Source organism: Tachyglossus aculeatus, chromosome 21 (genome assembly GCF_015852505.1).
Source record: "Tachyglossus aculeatus isolate mTacAcu1 chromosome 21, mTacAcu1.pri, whole genome shotgun sequence".
Lineage (NCBI taxonomy): Eukaryota > Metazoa > Chordata > Mammalia > Monotremata > Tachyglossidae > Tachyglossus > Tachyglossus aculeatus.
Genome location: NC_052086.1, coordinates 8,328,588 through 8,345,951, shown reverse-complemented (window position 1 = coordinate 8,345,951; position 17,364 = coordinate 8,328,588). Strand labels below are relative to the sequence as shown.

At 48.5% G+C, this 17,364-nt stretch overlaps 1 protein-coding gene across 1 annotated transcript in view; it reads right to left on the bottom strand.

The window, feature by feature from the left end:
* Positions 1-4,781: 4,781 nt before the first annotated feature.
* CORO1C (coronin 1C) overlaps positions 4,782-17,364 on the bottom strand; it is a 74,081-nt gene continuing 61,498 nt past the window's right edge. The window contains exons 7-11 of the mRNA XM_038762573.1: positions 15,884-15,988; positions 13,263-13,408; positions 11,177-11,234; positions 10,240-10,485; positions 4,782-7,409 (exon numbers count right to left, since the gene is read on the bottom strand). Coding sequence (XP_038618501.1) covers positions 7,290-7,409; positions 10,240-10,485; positions 11,177-11,234; positions 13,263-13,408; positions 15,884-15,988 — 675 coding nt within the window. The 3' untranslated portion in view covers positions 4,782-7,289. The remainder of the gene's footprint in view (positions 7,410-10,239; positions 10,486-11,176; positions 11,235-13,262; positions 13,409-15,883; positions 15,989-17,364) is intronic.

The window sequence follows — 17,364 nt, the reverse complement described above, 5'->3', positions numbered from 1 at the left end:
GTGCCTGGAACAGACCTTAACAAATAACATTTAAAAAAAAGGCTGCAAAGTGACTTACAGGAAATCAACAATTCACGAGACGAAACTGAATGTGTTCGAAGTAAGGTCAACTACATTCCAAAAGTAAAGCCTTCCCATTTGGGCAAATGCTTGAGATACATTTAAGAGAAGCCATGTGACCTAGTGGAAAGAGCATGGGCCTGGGAGCCAGAGGAACCGGATTCTAATTCCAGCCCCATCACTAGCCTGCTGTGTGTCCTTAGGCAAGTCACTTATCCTTTCCATGCCTCAGTTTCCTATCAATCAGTCAGTCATATTTACTGAGACCTTACTGTGTACAGAGCACTTTACTAAGTGCTTGGGAGAGTACAGTAAGAGAAGCAGCCTGGCACAGTGGAAAGAGCTTGGGCTTTGGAGTCAGAGATCATGGGTTCAAATCCCGGCTCCACCAATTGTCAGCTCTGTGACTTTGGGCAAGTCACTCCACTTCTCTGGGCCTCAGTTACCGCATCTGTAAAATGGGGATTAAGACTGTGAGCCCCCCCATGGGACAACCTGATCACCTTGTAACCTCCCCAGCGCTTAGTACAGTGCTTTGCACATAGTAAGCGCTTAATAAATGCCATCGTTATTACAGTATAAAAATAAACAGATGGCGGCTGTGTTAAAGTGAGCGGAGCTTTGATGTTAATAATAATAATAATATAATAATAATAACGGTATTTGTTAAACGCTATGTCCCAAGCACTATTTTAAGGGCTTGGATAGATACAAGGTAGTCAGGTTGGACACAGCCCCAGTCCCACGTGGGGCTCGCACTCTTAATTCCCATGTTACAGATGAGGGAACTGAAACCCAGAGAAATTACATGACTTGCTCAAGGTCACACAGCAGATATAGAAGCAGAAGCAGGATTAGAACCCATGTACTCTGACTCCCATGCTGGTGCTGGTGCTGCCAGGCCATGCTGCTTCCCAGCTTGTTAGAAGACTGACTATAATAATAATAGTAATAACTAAGGCATTTGTTAAGTGCTTACTATGTGCCAGGCACTGTACTAAGCTGTGGGATGGATTCAAGCAAATTGGGTTGGGCACAGTCCCTGTCCCATGTGGGGCTCACAGTCTCAATCACCATTTTACAGACGAGGGAATGAGGCCTAGAGAAATGAAGTGACTTGCCCAAGGTCACACAGCAGACAAGCGGCAGAGCCAGGATTAGAACCCATGACCTCCTGACTTCCAGGACCATGCTATCTATCCACTACACCATGCTGTTAAGCGCTTACTATGTGCCAGGCACTGTACTAAGCACTGGGGTGGATACAAGCAAATCGGGTTGGGCAGAGTCCCTGTCCCACGTAGGGCTCACGGTCTCAATCCCCATTTTACAGATGAGGTAACTGAGGCACAGAAAAGTGAAGTGATTTGACCAAGGTCACACAGCAGACAAATGGAGGAGCGGGGATTAGAACTCATGATCTTCTGACTCCCAGGCACATGCTCTATCCGCTACGCCATGCCGCTTCTCCTGTGTGCTGGGATTATATGTTCCAGGGCTTCACTGCTTGCAATCTTCTCACTGAATACCGAGTCTGGCCCAGAAGCACCACCGGCAGGACCGCCCAAGGAGCCGACGGAGTCTGTGTAAGGCCTACGTCTTCTTGGCTGGAGAGTACATCGGATAGTACGTCAGTCTGTCAATCGTATTGAGTGCTTACTGGCTCAATTCTATGGTGTTCCCAGTGTCACCGCAGGGATCCAAAAGTTGGACAATAAAAAAACAGGCAAGAAAGAGCATCGGTTCTTTTAAAATGTGTCGGAGAAGGCTTTTGCGAATACCATGGACTGCCCGGAAAACAACCAAATGGGCTCTGGAGCAAATTAAGCCAATGTGGTCTTTAGCATATGATCTAGCAATGTGACTTAGATTAGCATATTTTGGATACATCCTCAGAAGGTCTAATTCTCTGGAAAAGACATTAATGCTAGGAAAAGTCCGGGGAAAACGTGGAAGAGGCAGACCAGCGGCTAGATGGATAGAAACCATAACAATGATAACGGAAGAGTAGTTAGCAAGGCTACAGATTATGGCAGAAGATGAGACGTTCTGGGGACAGTATGTCCATAAAGTCGCTACTAATCAGGAACAACTCGATAGCACTTGATATACATATATGTACATACTGTGTGCAGAGCACTTGGGAGAGTACAATATAACAGACGTATTCCCTGCCCAAAATGAGCTCACGGTCTAAAGTGGGAGACAAACATTACTCTAAATAAATAAAATTACAGATATGCACAAGTGCTGTGCGGCTGGGAGGGGGAATGAATAAAGGGAACAAGTCAAGGTGACCCAGAAGGGAGTGGGAGGGGAGGAAAATAGGGCTTAGTGAAGGCCTCTTGGGGGAGTTGGGCCTTCAATAAGGCTTTCAAGGAGGGGAGAGTTATTGTCTGTGGGATTTAAGGAGGGAGGGCGTTCCAGGCCAGAGGCAGGATGTGGGTGAGAGGTTGGAGGCGTGATTTGGCAGGCAGTCAAGCTGGGGTCATGCTGGGCCCTGACCACCCTTCCCCACACTATGATCCCAGGACCCGACGACATTCTTTAGCAGCCAACCCAGCCTGGATGACTCTTGCTAGTCCCTCTAGACCATAAGCTCATCATGGGCAGGGAACATGACTGCTAATTCTGCGGAGAGAAGCAGCATGGCCTAGTGGCAAGAGCATAGGCTAGAGAGTCAGAGGATGTGGGTTCTAATCCCGGTTCTGCCACTTATCTGCTGTGTGACCATGGGAAAGTCACTTCACTTCTCTGGGCCTCAGTTACCTCTCCTGTAAAATGGGGATTAAGACTGTGAGCCCCATGGGGGACAGGGACTAGTTCCAACCTGATTACCTTGAATCTACCCCAGTGCTTAACAAATACCGTAAGTATTATTACTCTCCTAAGTGCCCACTATAGTGCTCTGCACACGGTAAGCGCTCAATAAATACCATTAAGTGATTGATTGACTGACCTGGCCGGCAGCAGAGAGTAATGAGACAGCTCGATAATCTCCTCAATCTGATCTTTTCCCTTCCTCGCTGACATCGGCTGCAAAAAACAAATGGAAGTCCCAGAACACCAGTCTCGGGTCCTGGGTGGGTGCTAGATGGCTAATCAAGATCACAAAAGCGTGCGGGGTGGTGGCAACTTGATAACGCTCTGTGCCAATTTGCTCTTTGCCCACTGTCCCAGAAAATCTGGGATGTCACGTGCCCAATCAGCTGTCTCTGTTTCTTCTCAGGACAAATTGGTACCTCCGTACCTCTTCTCTCCACTGGTCTGTATACAGGGACTGGTCCACACTGGTCCCTGTGGGCAGGGACCCCATATACCCAACTCGGTTAATCAGTCAATAGTATTTATTTAATGCTTATACTGTGTATAAAGCACTGTACTAAACCACTTGGGAGAGTACAATGCAAAAGAGTTGGTAGACACATTCCCTTCCCACGCTGAGTTTATAGTCTAAAGGGGGAGACAGACATTAATATGAAGAAATTACGGTAAGGACGCTAAATGCTGTGGGGCTGAGGATGGGGTGAGTAGACTGTAAGCTCGTTGTGGTCAGGGAATGTGTCTGTTTATTGTGCTCTCTCAAGCTCTAAGTACAGTGCTCTGCACACAGCAAGTGCTCAATAAATACGATTGAATGAATGGAATGAATATGGGCCTGGGGTAGGTGGAGAGATAGGCAAAATCGAGGTGCAACGAGTAGGTTGGTGTTAGAAGAGCAGAGCGGGTGGACTGGGTTTTAGTAGGAAATCAGGGGGCGGGCTGATTGAGTGTTTTAAAACCAAGAGTAAGGAGTTTCTATCGCATGTAGAAGTGGATGGGCAACCACTGGAGGTCCTTGAGGAGTGGAGAGACATGGACTGAACGTTTTTGTAGATAAACGATCTGGGCAGCGGAGTGAAATATGAACTGAAGTAAGGGAGTGACAGGAGGTAGGGAGGTCAGCAAGGAGGCTGATGGAGTAATCTAGGCAGGTTTGGATGGAAAGGGTGGATTATTGTGATGCTGTGGAGATCATCATCATCATCAATGGTACTTATTGAGCACTTACTATGGGCAGAGCGGTGTACTAAGCTCTTGGGAGAATAGAATCGAGTTGGCAAACACATTCCCCGCCCACCACGGTCTTTCAGTCTAGGGGGAACTGACAGGATTTGGTGACAGACTGAATATGGGGACTGAATGAGAGAGATGAGTCAAGCTTGTCAAGGTTCCAGCCTTGTCACACAAGGAGGGTGGTGGTGCTGTCTACAGTGATGGGAAAGTCACGGGGATGATAGAGTTTGAGTGGGAAGATGAGGAGCTCTGTTTGAGACATTAACTTTGAGGTGTTGGTGGGACACCCACTTAGAGATGTCCTGAAGGCAGGAGGAGATGTGAGATTGCAGAGAAGGAGAGAAACCAGGGCTGGAGATGGAGATTTGGGAATCATCCACATAGAGGTGGCAGATGAAGCCATGGGAGAGGATGAGTTCGCCCAGGGAAAAGACGGAAGTCTCAAAAGATGGAAATAGATTTAGAATTGAGCCTCAAAGCTCTGTTGTACTTTCCCAAGTGCTTAGCACAGCTGCACACAGTAAGCGCTCAATAAAATACCACCGGTGGACTGATTTCTCCTTGTTGCTATAAGTCACGAGTCAACCGGTGGCTACTGGACAGGCGTAAGGGTGGGCTATTTCAAAAGAGTCAAGGGTGGTGGTGGTGAAAGAAACAAGGAGACGTGACTTTGTAATCAATGACTTTATCTTTGAAAATGGAAGCAGATATTTTGACAGAATACTATGGCCGCTCTATAAGAGCCGATCTTGGAATAATTCACTGGTTCTCCTCTGGGATATCACGGCTTTCAGAAACAAAAAATTATTTAAAAAAAACACCGACCAAAAAAGAAGAAGACACAAAGCTTCAGGCACTGACTCTGTTTGAGCCTGGTTAGGCATTGGTTCATTTAAATAAAACACAAGGCAACCCACTGAATACAGATAACCTTGTCCCTTGAACCATAACCCCTACAGTATTTCACCTCCACCGATTTTGTTTAGATGGTTAATCTGACAGCGGAATCCCCGATTATTTCCGGGGTATTAAAAATGATGGTCGGCGGCAGATTGGGTGCATGAAGCAATTTAGGCAGATTTCCCTAAAAATCATTCTAGTCATTGTTTTCCTTGACACAGTTCGTTAGCCACTTCAATACAAAAACAGAACCCCCCCAAAACCACTACATCAAACATTCAGACACCCTGAAATCGCGGAGGCAGTGATGCCAACATCTTTACCCACCCGGACGCCCCCACCTTCTTCGCGTTCAGCCTGTTCCTGGTTTCTGACCTACCCGCTAACCATGACCTCTCTTTCGACTTGCCTTTTCCCCAAAACAGCGCCCGCTGGTCCCAGAGGAGCTCCATGTCCCGCCCCTGATCTTCCGCTCCAAACTTTCCTGGATGGAAAATCACGAGGTTCCGTTTTGTGCATGTGGCGTGGGGACAGGTGGAAAACTCCGAGCCATTCTAGCTAACCTAAAAAGGGAACTGATTTTCATGTTTTCACAGCTCGGCCTTTGGCTCACCCTGAAGTCTGCCCCTGGAGCAAGAGCTGGGAAAACAAAACAAAAGAAAAAAAACACCAAAAAAAAAATCAAGCGTGCTAGCATCGTGCGCAGATGGGCTGGGATGTTGGGAGATAAAACTGGAAGGAGACTCTCTCGGGCCTAAGGACCGACTTGACTCCTGCTGGCCTTGTTCCATTAGAAACCTGGTGTCTCTCTTGGCCCCAACGCTCTGCCTTGATAGGGCCAGTGCTCTCTGGGCCCAGGTCTTGGCTCGGTGAGAAGCCATTCTGCCCATGGCCTGATGTAGGGGAGAGGGCGGGAAAGAAGAGGAGAAGGCAGTGGGAGAGTGGGGCCCTGAGAAAGATCAATGCTTATCTGGGAGCTGGCAGAGAAGGAAGGGAAATTTACCACCAGGGAGATATTAGTCAGTCTTTCCTTGCCCAGCGATCAGGGCGAGACCAGTAATTCGGCAAACACGATGGCAGGAAGTAAAAACGAAAAGATTGATGTGCTTAGATAAGACTCCCCCTTCAAGTTTCAGCACCCTAACGTATATGCCCGCAGAATTCAGAGCCAGGCACGACGGCAGTTAACATCCAAAACAACAAAACTTGTTCCAGACAAGTATCGCATCTCGCTGTTGTGGGGCGGAGCCTGTCGGGTTACTTGACCGAAGCCTGAAACCTGACGTTAAAGGAGAAAGAGGATGGACTTTCTGAGCGGGCCAAAACTGCCTACATCATTGTGCCACGCTTTGACTAGATGATCAGCGTTTAAAGCAAAGATGACTGATAAGGGCCGACCATGCCTGGGACAAACCCCCACCCCCAAGCCCGGGCTTCTAGCCCGAAGGAAAGAAAGGGAAAGATGCAGTGAAAGGATGTGGGGGGACGGGGAAAGGGAGTGATTAGAAGGGCCTCAGGTTTGGTGTTACCGGTTTTCTGTTGGACAGCTTGTTCAAATGACTGGTTTTAATCCACGGGAGAGGCAGCCCTGTGTAGCAACTGCTCTGATTGTTTAGAGATGAATGCGTTATACCAAATAGCATCGTCTCTTCATTTACTTTAGAAACCTACACGGGGCTGTCTCTTTCAAATCGAAGAGGAAAAACAACCAAACCACCCCACGCAAATACTGCAAAGTAGCGAGACACAAAGAAAGAGGCTACTTTTGGTTTCTTGGCAACTTGAAAAAAAAATCGACATACACAGCAATGTGGCATTGGTCCCTATTTGTTTTTTTTTAAAAAAAAACAAAAACCAAAAACAACAACAATTCTTGGGCACAATACTGCAATCCCCAACGGTTGGTTTTCAAAAATTCATAACATTTGGGAGTAAAATGTAAAAGTCGCACTCTTTTCTCTTTTAAAAGTTCAACATACAGTCACATAACACTTAAAACAGAAGAGCTTTCGGATAAAAAGCCCGGCTTTTCAAATCATCGCGTTTCGTTTATGTTAATTTGGGAGAATAATCAAGAGTTCGTATTGGAATGTGGCATTTTTCTGGTTGACCGATCTGAAACTGAATGTACCTCCATGGCAGTGCCTTCCTTTGGCCCTCCCTCAGACGAACAACCAGCCATCAAAGCACAAGTTCTTGCTCCCATTTTGTGTGTGTGTGTGTGTGTGTGTCTGTGTGTGTTTGTGTGTTTGTGTGTGTGTGTGCCTGTGCCTTCAGACTGCTATTTTCGCCACCTGCTGTTCTAACTTGGAAATACGCTCATCTTGATTGCAGATTGTCTCTTTTATAGATTTAATCTCTTTTAAAATCTCGTCCAGCTTGGCTTCATTTTGCTGAGGAGAGAGAGGGAGAGGGAAAGGGTGGTTTTACAAAGGAATACAACAGAGTGCGAGTTTCACATATGCTAAGCCAGACCATCGTTTCTGTGTTCTTCCCTCTTGGTTTGCGGGAGAAGTCTCTCTGAGGGCTCCGGGGGGGCCCTTGGGTAAAATCTGAGCAAACCTACCACCCATGGACCTCCGAGCAATCGCTCGTATTTATTGAGCGCTTACTGTGTGCAAAGCTCTGTGCTAAGCGCTCAGGATCCAAAGAATGACCGTTTGTTGGCTTCTCTGAGAGCTGACCTGAATCATAATAATAATGACGTTGGTATTTGTTCAGTGCTTACTATGTGCCAAGCACTGTTCTAAGCACCGGGGTCATCAGGTTGTCCTATGTGGGGCTCACAGTCTTCATCCCCATTTGACAGGTGAGGTCACTGAGGCACAGAGAAGTTAAGTGACTTGCCCAAGGTCACACAGCTGGCAAGTGGCAGAGTCGGCATTCGAACCCAAGACCTTTGACTTCCAAGCCCGGGCTCTTGCCACTGAGCCATGCTGCTTCTCCAATTCTCTGTGTAGAGGCACGCTGCAAATCCAATTAGAGCACTGGATGTGTCAATGTGTTTGTGTTCATGGGGGCGGGGGGGGGGCGGAAAGGGGTTTGTGGGGGGAAGCAAACGTTTTCAGGAAACAGGAATGAATCACTATGCAACGAACTGCTCAAACAACCTGCCCATTCTGCTGCTGAATTCTGAGGAAGTGAGGGAGCAGTGTGTGACACAAAGCCACACTGCTTCTCGATGCCCCGGAGGGGTCCCACAGCCCCTCGATTAGAGAGGGATGTGAGGCTTTGTGGGTTGCGACCAAGAGACCCAGTGGTTCCACTTGGCTGCTCCTGTGCCTTCCGCTAAACATCCCTAGCTTTCTCCCATCTCCATGTGCCTTTGCGTGGCTTAGTGGTTAGAGCACGAGCCCGGGAGTCAGAAAGACCTGGGTGCTAATCCCAGCTCCACCACGTCTGCTGTGTGACCTTGGGCAAGCCAGTTAAGTTCTCTGGGTCTCGATTACTTCATCTGTAAAATGGGGATTAAAAGTGTGAGCCTCACGTGGGACGGAGACTGATTCCAACCTGAATAACTCGCATCTACCCTAGTGCTTCGAACAGTGCTTGGCACACAGTAAGTGCTTAACAAGAACCATTAATATTAATTATTAATTCCATCCCCACACACTTTTCACCTCCAAAGGCCTTTTAGCCCTGACGTGTAAAGGTGGGTCAATCAATCAATGGTATTTTTCTTGAGCGCTTACTGTGTGCAGTGCCCTGTACTAAGCGCTTGGGAGAGTGCCATAAAGTCAGCAGACATGAACCCTGCCCACAAGGAGCTTACAATCTAGAGGGGGAGACAGACGCTAAAATGAATTAGAGATGGGGTCACTACGAATCTTTCGTTCTAGACCAAACACACTGTGATAACCTACGGCGGGAATGGCTTTATAGACTGGGTATTTTTCTCAAGGATCCAAACCAGAATGGGAACTTGGGAGGCCCTGGAGGTGGGGAAGAGCTAAGAGCAAAGCCTGCTCTCCATGCCTGCCCCTCTAAACTGTAAGTTCTTTGTCGGCAGGGATTGTGTCCGCTATACTGTTTTATTAAGAGCACGGGCTTTGGAGTCAGAGGTCATGGGTTCAAATCCCAGCTCTGCCAATTGTCAGCTGTGTGACTTTGGGCAAGTCACTTAACTTCTCTGTGCCTCAGTTCCCTCATCTGTAAAATGGGGATTAAGACTGTGATCCACCCATGGCACAACCTGGTCACCTTGTAACCTCCCCAGCACTTAGAACAGTGCTTTGCACATAGTAAGTGCTTAATAAATGCCATTATTATTATTATTATTATACTCTCCCAACGGCACAGAGGAGGCACTCAATGATTGCGACTGAATGAATGCTGCAGGAGAAAGCCCCAGAACCTTCCGCTGTTATGTAGCCAGAAAACAAGGAGTGTCTACATCATGTAGCTAGGCACCCCCACCTCTCGAGCAAAGCCTTATTCAAACCTCGTCTCGTCCAAGAGGCCTTCCCCAACTAGGCCCTCATTTCCCTTACTCCCTCTCCCTTCTGCGTTGCCCTGGCTCTTGGATTTGTAGCCTTTACTCACCCCACTGTCAGTCCCACAGCCCTCACACACAGTTGAGGAAATTATCTTAATGTCAGTTTCCCACTCTAAACTGTAAGCTCGTCTGTGGGAAGAGAACATGTCTACCAGCTTTGTTATATTGGACTCTCCCAATAAATACGACTGACGGACTGATAAACAGAATCAGCACTAAGGATCGCGTCTTAGGCTTTGCGCTTCAAACGAGAATTCCCTCCGTCCCCGCTCCCACCAAACATCGGACTGCCTGCTTCAATCCTTCGGCAGAAGAAAGGCCTCCCGGTGTTCACACAGTCCAGACTCCTGCACAACATTGTCGTGACGCCTGTTTTTTTGTTTCTTTTTCCAGTGGTATTTGTTAAACACCTACTCTGTGCCAGGCACTGTACTAAGCACTGGGGTAGACAGGAGCTAATCAGGTAGGACACAGTCCCTGTCCCACATGGGGATCACACCTTTAATCCCCATTTTACAGATGCGTTAACTGAGGCTCCGAGAAGTGAAGTGACTTGCCCAAGGTCACCCAGCAGCATACACGTAGCGGAGAGGAATTAGAACCCAGGTCCTTCTGACTCCCAGACTCGGGCTGTACCCTCTAGGCCACGTTGCTTCTCAAACACTTACTATGTGCAAAGCACTGTACTGAACAACGGGGTGGGTACCCCCCAACCAGACTGGACTCACAATGTTGGAAGTATCCGCGGCTTTCTTCGGGGCGTTGAGCAGGTCACACTTCTTGTTGGCTGCAGGTTTGTTGTCCAGTATGTTCTTCTTCACCACCTTGAGATCCCGGTTTTTCCCCGGAATGTATCCATGCTTCAAGGAAATGAGGATCGGATCGGCGTCCTTCCCCTCAAACCACTCTTCGGCTTCCAGAGCGGCTTCGGGACCCGCCGTATCTGGATACAGGTCGTCTTGGAAAAGGTCCGACTACAAGACAGAAAACTTAGGTGGATGGGTGAGGCCTGGGAAAAATAAGACTTGCTGTTACTACTAGTACTACTGCTACTACTAATCATGATTAGGGTCCTTGTTAAGCGCTTACTATGTGCCAAGCACTGTTCTGAGCACTGGGGTAGATACAAGATCATCAGGTTGGACTCAGCCCCTGTCCCACATGGGGTTCACACTCTTACAGATGAGGGAACTGAAGTCCAGAGAAGTGAAGTGACTTACCCAAAGTCACACAGCAGACATGTGGTGGAGCCAGGATTAGAACCAGGTTCTTTTGACTCCCAGGACTTTCTCTATCCACTAAACCACTCTGCTTCTCATACGGGTGCTATTTGTTAGGTGTTTAAGCTGTGCCAAGCACTGCACTAAGCACTGGAGTAGTGCAAGATAATCAGGTTGGATCCGATCTCTGTCCCACATGGGGCTTACAGTCTAAGGGGGAGGAAGAATAGATATTAAACCCCCATTTGACAAAGGAGGAAACTAAGGCCCAGAGAAGTGAGGTGACTTATCCAAGGTCCCCACAGCAGGCAAGTGGCAGAGCCAGGAGCCAGGATTGGAACCCAGGTCTCCCGACTCCCAGGCCCCTGCTTTTTCTGCAAGTCCATCAGGCCTCAGTGCTTGTGTCTTCTCGCTCCTTCGTCTCTGGGGAAAGTGATATACTCACCTTCCTGGGGACAGTCATTATGATGGGCTCACATTTTCTCTCGTGAAGTTTGAAGAATCTTACAAAGAAAGGAGGGGAAGCAAAGTTGAGTCCCACTTACAAGAAACCAACCGCTAACACCGCCTTTGTGGACCGGAAATTAATGTTGGGTGGCCGCAAAGAAGCTTTGACCGGACAAAGCGGTCCTACATGCCGGGGCCGCCTCCCAGGGAGCAAGGAATGAAGGGGTAGGAGGAGCAGTTGAAGCCCATCCTGCTCCTTGAACCCAGAAAGGGGTCAGAAGCTGGGCAGCTCTGGTGGTTCTGTCTCTTGTCTTTGGCCCGCAGGAGGAGGAGGGGAAAAAAGTGGAGGATGAGGAGGGGAGAGGAGCAGAAACAGGAAGAGAGGGGACAGGAAGGAGGAGGAAAAGGTGGGAGGGGGCAAGAGGAGGAGAAGGAGGAGGAAAAAATGGAAGATGAGAACAAGGAAGGAGGGAAGCAGGGGGAGGAAGAGGATGGATGACATCACTGTCATCTATTCGGTACCCTGGAGGGGAACCGAGAAGCTCCACTGACCCCGTTTTGAAACCCCATGAGGAGCCGTCTCCTGCCTGCTTGGCTGGACTGGCTGGCTCTGCCTCGGTTAGCTTTGCCTGAGCAGCCTGGGGGATCCACCAGGGATGAGGGGACAAGGATTGACATCAGGGCCACCCAGGGAATTAACTGCACGAGTCCCGGCTATGCTGGCCACCAGGACGGCCACTGCCAGCAGGCTCACAAGGAGCGAGGCCCCAGGGTGTCCAGTAGGGCAGGTGCCCCTGCCCAACCTCTCCCCAAGCTGCGGGGACTGATTGGGCAGAGCTCCTAGGAGCAAGAGAAACCTCTGACATCTGGCCCCAGGGAGGAGAGAAAGGCAACAGGGGAAGAGGGGAAAGAAATGGCCTTCCCCTTTCTCTCCACTTCCCTTCCTCCCTTCTCCTTGCCCCTCCTCAGTACTCTCCCAAGTGCTTAGCACAGTGCTCTGCACATAGTAGGCACTCAATAAATATGACTGACTGACCCCTCTCCGCCTCCCACCACCTCCATGCCCCAAAGGAACATTTGATCCCCCGGTACAATGCTTACAATGGATGTCCACTTTTTGCTTTTTGATGGTTAACAGCTACCCAGGGCTATTGTTTCAAACTAGTGAAAAGAATGTCTTTAATAGCTTTACTCGGCATCGGTATCTTTATAGAGCAGAAAACTCAGAGTGTTTTTTTTATCAAATAGCTGGGACTTTCCTATTTCAATCAGGATCTGAGCTCGATTCAAATCATCAAAGCTTAACTAAATTGGGTTTCACTTTCTTGGATACGGGTCCCATGTTGTTCATTTAACCAGTCCTCTTCTCTTTTCCCCACAGGTTTAGACTAGTCTGGGTTCCAGATGTTTTCTTCCCGATCTGCCTCATCAGTGGGGCTGTGGATCCATTCTGACCCCTTGAAAATGGAGTGTGTCTCCCCAGGACCCAGGTTCTCTTCCTCCAGATGTCTTGTTATATTACTGTTATACTGTACACCCCCGGGTGCTTTATACAGTGCTTTGCACACAGTAAGCACTCAATAAATACAATTGTAGGAATGAATCGGGCCTGGAAGTTCTTTCATTTAGCCACCATTCCTTTATCACACTGCAACCAAAAACTCCGACCCAGCGTTTCCACGCAGGGTACCCAGTGGTCCGATATTCCAGGCTGCCGACAGTTTGGCTAGTTAAGCTCTAGCCACTGGTGTTGGCATTGGCTGAGAAGCCTGGAATGACCCCTGGGCAGATTTGGGAGGGCAAAGAAATTCGAGAGCCACCATCCTCCATGTGGAAGGCAGAATCTCTGGGCAGCTGCGATATTCCTAACACGGAAGCTCTCGACACCCAATTCCCACTCTGCCCTAGCCCAAGACCAGCGGTTTATTCCCCGTTCATCCTATTCCTGAGAAGACGCTTCTACATTCCCCTCTGACCCACCCAGACGCCGCAGGAATTGGCGACCCATGGCACCAAATAGGCCTAGTCGAGGCCCGGCATGGCGGCTGTGTTCCCTGGGCCGAAGCGTGATTTCTTCTACTCACCTGGCGATCTCACACTTATTGACATCAAGACCCCTCTTGCACATATAGCCCATCCCTCTCTGGGGCTCTTTGCTGCTGAAGGTGTTGAGGTAGTGAACGTATGGGGATTCGTCCGTGATCTCAAAGTAGCGGATGCTGCTGTCCCCCTGAGGGAAATCCAAAGATGAGGTCTTAAATGGGCTGGATGTACCCAAACCCCACTCAGCTCCACTGGTCCCTCCCCCCTTTCCCCAACAGGCTAAACTTTGGACCAGGACCCCGTCAGACTGGAACCCCATAGCCTTCTCCATTTGCTTGCCAGGCGCCGGGTCTGTCTCCCTGGTGAACAAACGGGTGGTCTCCATAATAATAATAATAATTGTGGTACTTGTTAAGCGCTTACTGTGTTCCAGGCACTGTACTAAGTGCTGGGGTGGACACAAGCCAATTGAGTTGGACATAATCCCTGTCCCACATGGGGCTCACAGCCTCAACCCCCGTTTACCAGATGAGGTAAGTGAGGCTAGAGACAAGAAGACATGAGGCCAGAGACATACAGTGGAATAAATGAACATTGGCAGCCCTTAAAAGCAGTTCCTTCTGCACTTCTAAGAGTAAGCCTGGAAAGGGGTCCCCTTCTCTCAGGGACACTTGACCTATGTGCCAAGGTTGCACAGCAGACACAAGACATGGTGTAGTGGATAGAACACAGGCCTGGGAGTCGGAAGATCATGGGTTCTAATCCTGGCTCTGCCACCAATCTGCTCTGTGACCTCAGGCAAGTCACCTCACTTCTCTGGGCCTCGGTTCCCTCATCTGTAAAATGGGGATTGAGACTGTGAGCCCCATGTGGGACAGGGACTGTGTCCAACCCAATCTGTTTGTATCCACCCCAGTGCTTAGTACAGTGCCTGACATATAGTTAAGCACCTAACAAATACCATTACTACAATAATTTATTATTATGAGGCCGAGTTGGAATTAGAACCCTGGTCCTCTGACTCCCAAGTCCATGCTCTTGCCATTAGGCCACACTGTATCACCAAACGATACAGGTTTAGCAGGGGAAACTGACAGCACCGATAAATGCAGATACCCTGGCCTGAACCAAAAGGTAGTCCCGTCTCCAGACTGAATCAACTCAAGTGCCCTCCCTGGGCCGGGCCTCGGGACGCCGGTGTTCCGATGACTAACGCGACAGGAGAGAAGAGGAATGGAAAATCTGACTCATTATCTGCCTATTAAAAAGAAAATGGCTTTCCACCGACTTATATGGGCAACTGAGTGGTGGTGGTGCTCATCTTGGCCCGTCTGTCTTAAGACAGCCTGGGAAAGCAGTGATGCAGTTCACGACCGGGAGCGATCGCTTTCAACCTCCCAGCCTCCCTCGTGACTCAACTCGGGAGGGGAAGGGGTCCAGCGGCCCCGTCACTTGTCAGTTTAGGGCGGGAGGGAAGACGTCCCAGAGGTCCCTTTGTCCCACTGCAAACGTGGCTTGATGGACAGAACCCGGGCCCGGGAGTCAGAAGTTCATGGGTTCTAATCTTGGCTGTGCAACTTGTCAGCTGGGTGACCTTGGGCAAGTCACTTCACTTCTCTGGGCCTCAGTTCCCTCAACTGTAAAATGGATGGAGAGTGTGAGCCCCACATGGGACAGGGACTGTGTCCGACCCGATTTGCTTGTATCCAGCCCAACGCTCAGTATAGTGACTGAAACATAATAAACGCTTAGGCAATATCACGATTATTAAACCACGTTGTGAGGATGATGCCCGACATGGCAGCAAAACAGTACACAACTGCTCTAGTTCGCTTAAATCTCCCGTAATCACAGCCAACCCCTGAAAGAAACAAAGGTTTTGGAGCTTCTGGGAAAATCTTATGCCATTTTCACTACCGTTTACCAAATGGAGAAGTTCTAAATTCAAAGCTGGTGACCCAGGGTGGTTTCGTTTTTTGCCCTGCTTTGTTTTTTGCCTTGCTTTGCTTTTTATAGTATTTGTTAAGCACTTACTATGTATCAGGCACTGGGGCAGATACAAGTTTATACAAGTTTATTCCACGTGGGACTCAGTTTTTCATTTAACTTTAAATCCTCCAGTTAGTCACATTGTGAAGGTTCTCAAACATGTATGCTAGACTCTTTCAAATCTTTTAAACTGAGTATCAACTAATCAATGGCTTTTCTTGAGAGCTTACGGTGTGCAGAGCCCTGTGCTAAACAATGCTTTTCTTTTAATGGCATTTGTTACGCACTTACTATGTGTCCAGCACTGTTCTAAGCGCTGGGGTAGACACAAGTTTATCAGACAGGGGATGCGTCTGTTTATCATTATACTGTACTCTCTCGTGCTTCGTACAGTGCTTTGCACACAGAAAGCACTCAATAAATACAATGAAATAAATGAACATTGGCAGCTCTTAAAAGCGGTTCCTTCTAAGAGTAAGCCTGGAAAGGTGTCCCCTTCTCTCTGGGAACTTGGGGGCCATTTCCAGAACCAACAGGACACAAAGCTGCTGATTCCTCTCCCTTGTTGCCCATGATTCTTTATCGATGACATCATGAACCGTTCCCCCTCGATTCGGAGTGCGTTAAAAGGACCGTGTTTTCTCTGGCCGCAGGCCGGGAAGTCACTCGTCACCTTTCCGCACAAGTAAATGATGCTGGTGTCGGGATCGTAAAACGGCAATAGCACCCCGTTGCTCGTGTCCATTTCGTGAAGGGCGATCGGCTCCTCCATGTTCTTCTGCAAAACAAGAAGGGCGACTGTCAGGATGTTCGGCAAGTTTTCCAGGGCTTAGGAAATTCACCGGGTTTCTGGACGGACCTCTTGAAACATACCAGCACTTAGAACAGTGCTTGGCACATAGTAAGTGCTTAACAAATGCCACCATAATTATCATTATTATTTCTAAAATGATGATAAAGCTTCATTTCAGGTTCTGGAGACAACAATGAGCGATACCCCTCTGGCAACGTGGGCAAAAGGAGGGAACGCAATGTTCGGTGCAAGAATATCTCACTCAGTTCCACTCTATGACTCACCTCATTTCTGGATCTTAAAAATGCCCGCTCGCCAATATCACGATCTGATCCTGGGTCAACCCGTTAATCAATAGCATTTATTGAGGGCTTATTCTGTGCAGGGCACTGTACTAAGTGCTTGAGAGCATCCAGCGGACTTCGCAGACGCCATCCTGCCCTCAAGGACCTTCTAATTTGTGGGGAAAATGGACGTTAAAAATACATGACATGGAGAGGGAGGCATTGGAGTTTCCAGATAACTGCATAATTGCTAACAGGATGGGTACGCAAAAACAGGGTGGGGGAGGCATTTTTTAATTTATCTATTTGTTTTTCATTCTTTGTTAAAGAAAACTGAGTAATCATGGCATCGGAGAGAAGGTTCAGTCAGACGGAAAACTTAAAAGACAGGGAAACCAAAGGTAGAGGGGGAAAGTTTTGGGATGGAGAAATGTACATAGGGGAGACCTCAGGGTTGGGACTGGTTTGTTTTCCATCTTCAGAAAGCTCTGGATGGGAGAGTGGGCAATGGACACAGAGATTTTTGGGATGGTTGGTTGTCAGAAAGTGGTGGCAGGGAGATCACGTCCCCCTGGGGAGTGAAGGGCATGGGCAAATCACCCCAAATACGATGATAAGCCAGTGGGCTCAGAGTAGTCAGCTGTGACTGATGGCTGAGTCCGTGGCTGAATTATCTTTAAAATCATCCATTCTGGATGGGGCCTAACCATGGGGCATCATCACCACCATCATTGTTAATGCTACTGATGGAGCATTTATCGTGTGCAGACCACTGTACTAAGTGCTTGTGAGAGTCTGATATAACAGAGTCGGCAGACATTACCTGCCCACAACGAACTTCCAGTCTAGAGGGTGAGACCCAGTAGGCCAATGGGAGGGCTAGATTTTGTCGGAAAGGAGCAGAAGAATCACAATTTCGGTACTGGTTATGTGCTTACTTATATGCCAACCACGGTGCCAGGCCCTGGGGTAGATGCAATACAATCAGATCGTACTCAATCCCTGACCTCAACGGGCCTCACGGTCTAAGCAGAGAAGAGCGCAGGCACTGAACCCCCATTTTACAGATGAGGAAAC